Source organism: Rhineura floridana, chromosome 4 (genome assembly GCF_030035675.1).
Source record: "Rhineura floridana isolate rRhiFlo1 chromosome 4, rRhiFlo1.hap2, whole genome shotgun sequence".
Taxonomy (NCBI): domain Eukaryota; kingdom Metazoa; phylum Chordata; class Lepidosauria; order Squamata; family Rhineuridae; genus Rhineura; species Rhineura floridana.
The window spans coordinates 19541245-19553595 of NC_084483.1; the positions used below are offsets into that span (position 1 = coordinate 19541245).

The 12351-nt window shown below is 39.2% G+C and overlaps 1 protein-coding gene across 5 annotated transcripts in view; it reads right to left on the reverse strand.

Annotated features, from left to right (window-relative positions):
* Nucleotides 1-1778: 1778 nt before the first annotated feature.
* Nucleotides 1779-12351, reverse strand: part of KIF16B (kinesin family member 16B) — a 198809-nt gene continuing 188236 nt past the window's right edge. For all 5 annotated transcript variants that reach the window (XM_061622598.1, XM_061622596.1, XM_061622599.1 and 2 more), the window contains one exon: nt 1779-2610. In XM_061622598.1, coding sequence (XP_061478582.1) covers nt 2452-2610 — 159 coding nt within the window. In that variant the 3' untranslated portion in view covers nt 1779-2451. The remainder of the gene's footprint in view (nt 2611-12351) is intronic.

The window sequence follows — 12351 nt, forward strand, 5'->3', positions numbered from 1 at the left end:
CAAAATCTCACTAATCAGAGGATTTTGAGCATGTGTGTACATGCATGTAAACCACAGAAGACATAGTTAAAGCTTAGTCCCTAATAATACAGTAATACAAACTTAGTCCCTAATACTACAAATTATGCAGGTCAATTACTGAGAGCTATTTTTAAAAGTTTAGTGAAGCACAGCATTAGATTCAGAAACATCTGGTCTAACACAAGGTGATGACAAAAACAGATGTATTCTTGCATTGCCAGCTCACATTTCCTTTGTGTGCACAGAGAAGTAAAGCTGAGAAAAGGTATGTGTGTGTGTGCACATGCGAGACAATTAATGTGGGGTGAAGTGTGTATATGTTAAGAGGAATGCAAGTTGAGCAGTTAATATACATAATAATTGGCCATTGTGAACATTCCTTAGACCTCATGGACATTGTGCACATAAGTCTTCCATGCAGAGGGAATTGTGCACATTTCTTGGTCAATACATAATCCCCACAGCCAGGGCCGACAAGGGGGAGGGAGCCAGTACAAATTATTGGTGCCTGGCGGTCCAGATGGGGCCCCGGGGCCCAACTATGTTGCATATGTTTTTGTCTTTCTTGGTAGTATCATTATTTGTTGATTGTTTTTGACATCCATTGTAAAATTGGTGAATTTCAAAGAAAACAATAATATGAAAGATTAAAGTATTAGTTGGTCCACCTTTGCTGGGGGGGGATTTTTTTTTCTCACTAGGGCCCGAATCCAATCTCAGCAGCCCTGCCCACAGGCTTTGGAGAATGTGCATATCTTGGCTGAATTTAGTACATTCTCTGGCCAATCTAAGCTATGGCTGTGAGTCTTCCTCTTGCCTCTATTACTTACATTTAATCTTCAGGCTGATAAAATGCTTGGGGAAATTCTTGGAAAAATTTACAATTTAGACTCCCATACGCATAGTGAATGAAGAACTCTTAAGGTCAAAATACATTGTGTGTGTATTTTTTATGGAGTCACTGTTTCTTTGAGGGAGGGAGGGTGCTGGCTTCTTTGCAGTAGGTAATAATTAGGAACATTTACCGAATTTTTCTCTGCCAAATTTCTTCTGGGACTTTGGGATTCTCAATAAGTAGAATGTTGGCGTATGGTACACACATGTTGCCTTTCTCCAGGAGTGAACTAATGCTCCAACACACACTTTTAAATTCACAAACGCATCTAGATTACTGCTTTATTCTGACATTTTTTGTAGCTTCCTCCTAAAGGAAAAGGTTACCCTGGAAACGAACAGAGACAGCCCAATTTCCTTCTGAACAGAGCTCCTATTATTAACATTAAAGCAATTATGGAATAAAAAGTATATGAACATCGTACATACAGAATTCCTGCCTTTTGCAACAATAAAACCAAGATTAACTTCTGAAATATAAACCCTATAGATATTGCGTAATGCTAAAAAATCTTTAACACTCTGTTTTGATGAAATGGAGAATCCTTCTTGTGCTCTAAGACAGAGTGTGCTCCGAATGAGTTTAACAGTACCTTGAAAGTTAGTTACAATCAGTGATTTTGCTTTTTAAAATCTTTATTATGTACAGAATATGTACATGCCTCCATTGTAGGTCACCATTTTTTTTCAGTTTGTACTTCTACAAAATGGATACTGCTGCTTCTATACATGTGCAATTCTAACAAGCCCTGAGTAAATTTTAAAGCATGTTGAAATATTTTAAATTCTCATTTTTGCAACTAAGGATCAGTTAATTAAATAGGGCTATACCTTTATGGAAAAAAATAGTTTAGAAAGTGAGATTCCATGCTGCACTTCTTTAATGCTTAGCCATGAGCACTATATAATACATAATGTACAGTTACAATCCATATAATTAGAAAATGTGAAAAGAAGCTGACTTCACTTTTTTCAATAGCTGTTGCTTCCTTTTCTTTTTAATTAATGGTAAATGATTCACTCTACATCAGTATAATCAGGTGCAGAAGACTTAAAATAACAAGTCCTCTGCAGAATATATTCTGTAAACATTCAAATTTAAGGTAATATGCGGAAGAAAATGACATGATCAAATAGATAAAGTGCAGTTCTGAAGATACACAAGGCATTAATTCAGTCTTTAAAAAATGGAACATAATAGGAAACCTACTTAAGAATAGCTTGTCTGCCTGCTAAAAGTGTAATCAAAGCAACTTGGAAGCTGTAATGGAAGGCTGTATCAAACTGCCATCGAGTGGTTCCAAGCATTGAGTGGTTCCAATGGTGTGCATCATTTCTCAAAGCAACACAAAGTAGCAAACTTCTGTGCCAGAAAATGAATCGGGAACTAGACAGAACAACAGTTAAAAATGTTGTTTTCAACCACCAATGGTTCTGGTGGAAATTTTCCAGGGATGCAAACCACCTTTTTGCTGAGTTCATGGATCAGAAAGGAAGACAAGATAAAGTGTATTCTTTAGATGGGGCTCCCAATGTTTAACCAGTGCCATGACTGCTGTAGTCAAACACACCTTTCTTGAAGAATGATGAGAATTCACAGACAGCATATTTTGACAAGGTCAGGCCCTCTTTATTTACACACAGTGGCGATGATGGAGAGTTGAGCATTGCATCAAAGAAATTTCTGAGGTATTTCTGGGGAAGGAAAGAAATCCAGAAGTATAACAGTTACATTGTGAATAGATTGCTTTGCTTACAGAAGCGTTAAAAATAAGGAATACTTTATAAAACACTTTAAAATTATGAACCTTAGAAACTGAAATACAAAAGCATTTATATCTGTTCATCTAAAGGCATAAACATTGATTGAAAGCTTCAGCAAACAATGTAACACCTGTTTTCCCTCAAAAATGATTCCAGTCTTCTAGTAACATATTAATTATGGGCTATATCCAACTAAAATAGTCAGAGTAGACCCACTGAAATCAATGGACTTAAGATACTCATATATGACTTGGTTGGATTCGGCCTTACATAACTGTCTTCTGCTCACTGTTTTATTTGAAATATAGTAATACAATAAAAGTACTGCACCTGCTTAAAATATATTTCCATCCTAGAGTCCCAACCTCTAGATGCCCAAATCACACACTTAACTAAATTAACAGATAGATAAGACCAAATTAACAAATATATAAACAGAGTAGAATGAAAGAAAGAACAGGGGCAGGGGAAAAGGAGGGATATTTCCTGAGAGTCTTTTAACGACCTCTTTGGGGATTGAGAAGGTGTGTGGAACTTCTGATTACCTAGGGTGAGGAAGCCATGCCAGACCTTTCTAACTTATCAGGATTATAAGCCACTTTCTCATTGGCTGCAAGACTCCAGAGGTCATGAGACCAGTGATCTTTATTTGGTACCATTTGAGCCCTCCATTTTTGAAAGATCAGCGTCTCGGCGTCCTTCACTGGCTTTTGAAACCAGGCTTCTTGATTCTTGCTTAGTCCCCTTATCTCCTCTTCTACTTGGTCAACCAGATAAATCTCTCAACAGAATATTAGTAAATCCCCTCCCCTTAAATATTAGACAGGCACCATCTCGGTTATCTTTTTGGTGCCTACTGAAGACCTTCCTCTTTCAACAAGCCTTCTGAGACCTTATCCCAATCTGCATCTGTGTCGGAATTGCTTTATAGATGTTTTTAAAGCTTTTTTAAAAGATGTTTTAAAGATGTGTTTTAACATATTTTAAAGTATTTTGTTTTAAAGATGTTTCAGAGCGCTTTTAGAATTTTTGTTTGTCGCCCTGGGCTCCTTGTAGGAAGAAGGACAGGATATAAATTTAATAAATAAATTAGTAAATATTTATCCCCCCCCCATATATACATTTATATGACTTTTATTCTTTAGAAAACCTTTGTAATAATCATTGGGCATAATATGGTTTAATATTTGGAATGCCTAACCTGCCTCTTTTCTTAGGTTTGCATGCAACCTTTTGATTTGACTCTGTGGTTTTTTTCTTTTCCCAAAATAAAACACAAAAGAAGTGTCTGCAACTTTGTCAAAACAAAATTCTGAGACATAAAATAGGATATTTTGAAACAGGCAATTAAACTTAGATGAAACAGACATCTTAATGGAATTTATTTTCTCAGATGAAGAGAAGCAGAGATTAGACAATACTTATATTGCTCCCTATTTTTTTTAGAAGCTGATGAATCCAAAACTTTAATTTTGTATCTTTAACATACATTACAAATACTTGTGCACACTTAAGAGGGAATTTATAATGCTAAACAAAAAGCGCTGAATAATAAGCCAATGCATTTGCATGTGTTCACATGCCCACATACAAAAAAATATATCATCAAGCTTGATTAAGTGCAGAGCTTTAAAACTAGTTAATAATTGAAACAACTGTGTTTAAACAATGGCAAAGTTGAGAGAATGCAGCTGTTTTAGTTCTGCACTCTGTATTTACTACATCTTTTTGTTAGGGGTATTTTTGTATAAGTGCTTCAAGTCAGATCCAATTTGATACCTAAACAACATGTGGCTTTACTGTCCCACTCTGATTTAAACAATCAATTCTCAATGGAGATGTTCATTTATTTTTTATACACACCCAAAAGACAACCAACAGTTTAGCTTTATGGATGTACATGGTTGTATCCAGTGCTGCACAAATGGACTTCTTTGCAATGGGACATCACCTTCCTCTCCCCTCCCCTATAGCCCCCCATAATCTGTTCTGGATCCCCCCAACCCTCTAGAGCAGATTTTGAAGGTGACAAGGGGCTACAGGCGAAAGGAGAGGAAGGGGAAGTTGCAGTGCATCCTGTTTGTGCAATGGCAGTGTTGGATACAATCCTCAATTTATATGCAAATAATTGTCAATATGAAATCATCAATGGACTGAGTTTGCTTGCAGAGTATTGAATATTTGTTCAATACAGATAATGTCATCCATATACAAATTTATATTTTTGTTCAAGTACCGACACCCTGAATCTGTACATTTTGTCTGAAGACTATTACAAGTGTCTAAGGCAAACAGTAGAGTGACAGGGGAAAGCTTTGTCTAGTACAGCAAACCAGGACATCAGACATCAACAGACACTTGGCATGGTGACGCCTATTTGTTCCCACTCAGCACTGCTGCCAGCACCACTGCATCCCATCAGATTCCCCAGGAGGTAAACTGATGCCTAGGTGACATGGATGGCCACCTGCATCTTCGATTGCTAGAACGGAATTCCTGACATAAATGCCCAATACTGTATTTTGTGCATTCTAAGATGATAGCTGGCCACTACATATCAAAGCAGAACATCAGCTTGGTTTCTGTTCCAAAGCCCAGTTGCCTCATCCAATCAGGGATACATTTCGGAGGTGAGTGACTGGCAACAGTAGTACAAGCCACAACGGCAGAGCCCTGAGAGCCCAATGGGGACACTAGGTCTGGTAGCAGCAACACCAGGCAGGAATCCTGGTGAGAAAGGAAGAAGTAGTGGATTGGTCCTTCTGAGCCTGACCATGATGACCCCTGATGTTGGCTCTGCAATAAACTTTTAAGAAGGTGTATTGTTGATAATCAAAAAGCACTTGGAAAATAAAACATTCTTAATTTGTTCCTCTCCCAAAAAAATGTTTTTTAAGCACTAGGGGTTGCCGCCCCTGCTCATTTCACTTGCCAACCCCGCCTACTGTTGCCAGAGCTCCCCTCTTACTCCCCGAGTTGCCAGATCTCCACTCTCCCCCCACAGGTTGCCAGAGTCTGCCCAGCCTCCCACCCAGCAACTGAGCTGCTGCCGCTCCTGCTGGCCTCCCAACCCAGTTTGGCTGGTGGGGTCAAACTGCAACTGCTGCTGCCATCACCACCACCACCGGCTTCCCACCTGGGCTGCAGATAATGCCACTGCCCACTCCCACTGCTGCTGCGTAGCCTGCCTGCTTGCCAGGTAACTAGTCTTTGTTGCCCTGTCCTGCCCCACCCCGATGTCATACTGTGTAATGACCAGGGTTTGAATCCCCACATAACCATGAAGCTCACTGGGTGTCCTTGGGCCAGTCACTGCCTCTCAGCCTCATGAAAACCCTGTTAATAGGATCGCCATAAGTCGGAATTGACTTGAAGGCAGTATATTTACATATTTTTAATTATACAGGAAGAAATATCATTCCAGTATGTCAAATACAGTTTGGGCATAAAAAACCCTGAAGATACTGTACCTTACCTTTCTTAATATATTTGGTTATATTTGAAGACTTACATATGCTAGATGTGTATGAAACTGGCTAATCCAGGAATTTTCCTTGTCAAATGTATTTCATTTATTTCATCTGTGAGGTCGAGTGAGCACATCTGTAAACATCTTGGAACATTCAGTGCAAAATCAGTCTATACATGAAGCGGTTTTAAAAAATATTTTAATTATTTGTATAGCTTCATCTATATTAATTTTACTGTGTTTTTATCTTCTGAGGTAAATATGTCTTGAAGTAGAAGAAAATATCTAAAAGTCACCATGCTTGAGTTTTGTGATGTACATATTATTTATTTATTTATTTATTTTTAAAAACTTATATACCGCCCGACTAGCAATAGCTCTCTGGGCGGTGAACATAGATACAATAAAATACAATATAATACAAAAACATCAGTCTAAAATCAAATTTCACAATCTAAAAACAGCAAAGGCTAAAATCAAATTACAAATATTACAATCATTAACAAAAAATTAAAATGCCTCGGAGTAGAGAAAGGTTTTAACCTGGCGCCGAAAGGATGATAGTGTCGGCGCCAGGCGAACCTCCTCGGGGAGACTATTCCATAGTTCGGGGGCCACCACTGAGAAGGCCCTTGATCTTGTCACTGCCCTCCGGGCCTCCCTATGAGTCGGGACCCGGAGGAGGGCCTTCGTAACAGACCGTAGTGTACGAGCCGGTTCATAGCGGGAGAGGCGTTCCGACAGATATTGAGGTCCCGCGCTGTATAAGGCTTTATGGGTTAATACCAACACTTTGAATTTGGCCTGGAAGCGTATTGGAAGCCAGTGCAAGCGGGCCAAAACAGGTGTTATATGGTCAGACCGCTTCGTTCTTGTTAGCAGTCTGGCCGCCGCATTTTGCACCAGCTGTAGCTTCCGAACCAGGAATATTCACAGTATTTAACAATGTGAGGTACATAAAGTTATTTTAAAAACCATCTCGTCAATCTATCAGCTACCTCTGTTCTACCTTTACCATATTTTAGATAGTGTTTGGTGAACAACATACTTCTGTGGATTTTATAGTCTTATAAATTGTCTGCTTTCTTATGGTGTTCCTACAACTGTTGTTTAACCTCCCCACATACAGTTTGGCTCTACAATAATGTCCTCCAGTGCTTCAAACACTGTTTAGTTTACCTGAATTTAGAAAACATCAGTGAGATGACAGGAGACTCCAGGATTGCAGCTGGTACAATATCCAGATCCGTTCTTCTCAATTCTCCTGACTAAATTTATAAGAGCTTCAGGATTTTTTTTAATTCTCTCATTATTATTATGTACCTTATTTTCCCTTGCTATGGGTGACTCTGTGCACTGCATGGAAGCAGAAGCTTTTCATACTTCTGCTTTAACATCTGAAGAGGGAATTTATACATCTGTCCAGCAGAAAGACGCACAAACTCTAGATATGGGGCAGCTTGCACATTTTATCTTAGGGGGATGCATTACTCCCCCCCCTTTAGAAGTTGTACAAGAACTACAGATGAGCTAGTCTCTTGTGTACTCTCTTCCCGACACTTCTTGTAGGGTCTGCAAGTACCACTGTGAATATTCACTATACGCTAATGAAGAAAAATAAAATTCTCAGTTCTAAACAGGTAATCATCTCCAAATATTTGGGAAATTATACTCATTTACAAAAGTCAATTGTGTAAGAAACTGCAAGTGACAAACTGTCATGGCATGAAGACAATTTACACAAAACATGAATCAAACACTTGGTGAAAACAATAACGATATTTGAGTGGAAAATAAAAACACATGAAATGCCCAAATGCACCCAAAAGCAATAAAACATATGCAGGGGATGACATATGATGCAGAATAAATCAAAAGAAGACAGGAAATTAAAGCAGCTGTAACTGAAAGCTTATGTACAGTAAAAGGATCAAGGCTCGCTTAGTTACAGACTGGATATCAACAGCCTAGCGGTATCCCAGTGACATTACACACTGTAATAATCTATTTACTACAATATCTTTTGAAAAATGTACAGTTTAGAGAGCTACATGGAGCATCACATTTATTTTGAGCAGCTTTTCCCAAAAAAGTAACACTTTCATTTTTAGGTGGAATTTTCCACATAAACATTATTGGCATGTCTGGTTACTGGTAAAGTTCTTAGAAGTTAGTTTGTGCAAATACTTCAAAATGCTAAACAAAACACAGCTGTTTTCTTGGTGTTTTTATTGATGACTCCCTCAGGTTGTATTAAAATATAAACAAAACATTGTTTTAAGATGCACAATGAAATTCCTTTAAAATGAATGCCAACAGACAAGGAAGCCATTTAAATCAGGGAACAGTATGAGTAATAATGAGTTCACAAAGCAAGATCCCTCTTTCACACTCATTCATTCTAAAGACAAGCAAAATAAATACTGGGTGCAATAATGAAGCTGTGGGCATAGGGAAGTATTGGTACCCACCATTGCAAAGGGCACTGTAAAGCTACAGCTGGGCACAGTATAACATTCAGAACCTTTGGAGATTTTGTAACAATCACAGCAGGTTAAAATTTTTTACTACAGACTATCTTTGCAATATAATAAAAACCATTCTGGAGAGGAAAAAAGTGAACCCCTGTGAACACTTTTTCCCCAGCAGTAGTACTGGATGGCTTGGCTTCACTTGCAAAAATCTGAGGCACGAATTATCCAAAGTTTTATATCTATCTATCTATCTATCTATCTATCTATCTATCTATCTATCTATCTATCTATCTATCTATCTATCTATCTATCTATCTATCTATCTATATGTGTATATATATATATGTATATAAGTATGTATGTATGTGTGTGTGTGTGTGTGTGTATGCGTGTGTAAAAAATCTTTTATTTCATTGGGAGAGATTTAAGCATATGCTTAATGTTCCCATTTATGGGACTGTTTGCTGCATTTACAGCAGAGCTTAAAGATTGGGCATGCTAGATTCAGATTTAGTGAAAAACAGAATTTGAAATTGTACGTGTCCCCCACCTTCCATCTGTACACAAATGTGCACGTGTTTACAAGCATACATAGGCAAAAAAGGTCTTGGGACAGATTTTCCAAATGCTACTGAATATTAAATACAACCTTTACAAACTGCTTATCATAACAGTTTGTGGAAAATAATATCTTAACTTTTTTTTTTTTTAAAAAAGTGATGTGTTAAATTTTACAGCCACGAGAGTGGTTGTATCCTATGGTCAGTATGGATTTTTTGCATTCTGCAATGTTAAATTGAAAACACCCCACCTGCCATTCTGATCCTTCCCATAAGCTCATTTCAAAACCTTACAGAACTTATAGTCCTGATCTCAGAAACGCTTAACAACCCTCTAAATTTTCATGGCGATACACGAAACAGTCAGAGAGAATCGAGAGTTCAAAGTGTAAAAAGAGAGAAAAACCAGAGCCCTTTTGGACTTTTTTCTGTCAGAGTTCTCATAATCTGTTGAAATTCATTAAAAATTAGCCATGGTCACAGAGTACCTATAACTCTGTTACTGACCTTGCCCCATACTCTGACCTTTAATTGATTTAAGAAATTTTGGCTTGAACTCAATGATAATGTCGGGCATGCTCAATAAGAACCAACTGTCAGTGTTCTAAAAGCCAGACTCTCAGCTGCTGGGTTTACATAATCAGGGGGCCACACCCACACCAGACTTTGATTTTATGCAAGACAGTCATGGCTTCCCCCAAAGAATCCTGGCAAGTATAATTTGTGAAAGGTGCTGAGAGGAGACTCCTATTCCACTAACAGAGCTCCAGTGGCCAGACTGGTTTAACAGTCAGCCATTCTGATTGAAGCTTTGTGAGGGGAACAGGGCATCTCCAAGCAGCTCTCAGTACCCTTCACTAACTACACTTCCCAGGATTCTTTGGGAGAAGCCAGAACTGCCTAAAGTGCAATAACAGTCTGGTGCGGATGTGGCCAGGGACAGCTTTGATTTAAATTTGGGTGGGAGACTACATATGCCTGCTGTAGAATAAAAAGGTGGGGAAAACCCTGAAAAGCAATCATATTGTTCACAATGTTTTCCTTTTGGAAAAGAAAGGGGCTTCCCCTCTGTCCAATGCCCACCCACTCAATTTCATCCCCTCCCCTTCTTGCCCTCTTCCTCCCCCCGCCCCTCCCCCAGGTCACTTTCACCTATCCTAAGCATGATTGCACAGGGGTGCAAAAACTCAAAAAGCATGCAAATGATCAAACCTCACCTGCCCTCCTCCTCCCTCCTACCCCCTCCCTCTTGCTCCTGCCCTCCCCCTTCCTTCACCTCCCCATCCCCTTCCAATCCCCTCCCCTCCCCTCCCTCCCCTCTCGGTAAGGTTTACCTATCCTAGGACTATGACCTGGGAGACCAGGGTTCAAATCCCCACACAGCCATGAAGCTCACTGGGTGATCTTGGGCCAGTCACTGCCTCTCAGCCTCAGAGGAAGGCAATGGTAAACCACCTCGGAATACCGATTACCATGAAAATCCTATTTATAGGGTCGCCATAAGTCGGAATCAACTTGAAGGCAGTCCATTTCATTTTCAAGCATGACTGCATGGGAGTAAATACAAAAACTCAAAAAGCATGCAAATGGTCAAACCTCCCTCCCCTCCTCCTCCCTCCTATCCCCTCCCTTTTGCCCCTCCCCTCCCCTTCCAATCCCCTCCTTCTGCTACCCTCTTCCTCTTCTCCCCTCTCCTCTCCCCTCCCTCTCCTCCATGGTTAGTTTTACCTATTCTAGCCATGATTGCACAGGAGTAAATCCCACTGAACTCAATAAGCATGCAAATGATCAGACCTGCCTTTCCCCTCCCCTCTTCCTTCCTCCTCCCCTGCCCACTCCAGGCTTCCCTCCCCATGGTCAGTTTTATCTATCCATTTCTTACCTCCTGGACTAAAAAGCAGGAAATAGGCAAAAAACCTTGTGGTTTAAGAATGTACCGATAGCCAACAGATATTTGCTATTTCCACCCGCCAATATAGATTGTCAGTCCAAGACAGACAAATCTCCTCTCTTGTTTTCATTACACGTTACCAAATTATTCCAATCTACACAGGAAGTGGATTGGACTGTGAAAGACCAATCCAAATTGTGTTTACATATTTACACATTTGTAGGGCAGTCCAATATCTCAAAGAGGAGGTCAGGTCTCCTGCTCCCCCTGGTGCATTCACTATAGTTGCCCAATTTCCCTGCTTTTTAAAGTTTGATAGAAATATCTGTTGGCTATAGGTCCATTCTTTGGTTTTTTTGCCTATTAGTGAATTATTGTAAAACTGCTAAATAAAATATTTATCTCTACTATAACTTCACTGCATTTCAATGTTGTTAATATAGAATTATCAGCATACATGGCACTTCACAGTATAATGAAAACAAGATAAATACTTCTCTGTCTTGGACTGACAATCTATATTGGAGGGTGGAAACAGCAAAGGGGCGTGGGACAGAGAGGCAAGTGTAGCAAAGGGTGACTATGCTAGCAAATGTACATGTAGTAATGCTTCAATTGGAGAGAAGCACCAGAGAGTTAAGGCAAAGGCTTTATGCATGCAGATTTATTTCTTTTATTTGTATCCTGCCCTTTCTTCCAGAAGGAGTCCAGCCTGACAGCAGCATCTCTACTAAACGATACTTCATTATACCACCTTGGTGTTATCACTAAAATTCATAAAACAAATCCTTGGCACAGGCTTCAGGGTGGGGGCAGTTCCCCACTACCATGAACCATAATTTTCAGATTACTAAATTCCATTAAAAAAAGTTTTCTAGCCTTTGCAGAACCTGAGATGTGAGGCAAAGTGTACAGAGAAAATTCTCATTTTTTTCACGAGAACCTGCCCTGCCCCCCAGATTCACACTGGCTGGGGATGATAGGAGTTTTAGTCTTGTATTTGCAAAAGATGTTGTGCAACCCCTGTATTATAATAATAATAATAATAATAATAATAATAATTCTTCACTGGTCAACACTAATTTTATTGCCAATGATGTTTGATCAATTTTAGGGTAACTTTGTGTCGCTGATTCCGAATATGGCATCGGTTTTTCTAGATTGGCTAGAATTTTTGAGATAATGGATGCCCCCATTGAAAAACATAACAAATTCAAAAAATTTAATGGTCAGGCATAGCCTACCCACAAATGACATGGAAACTGTCTCAAATCATAC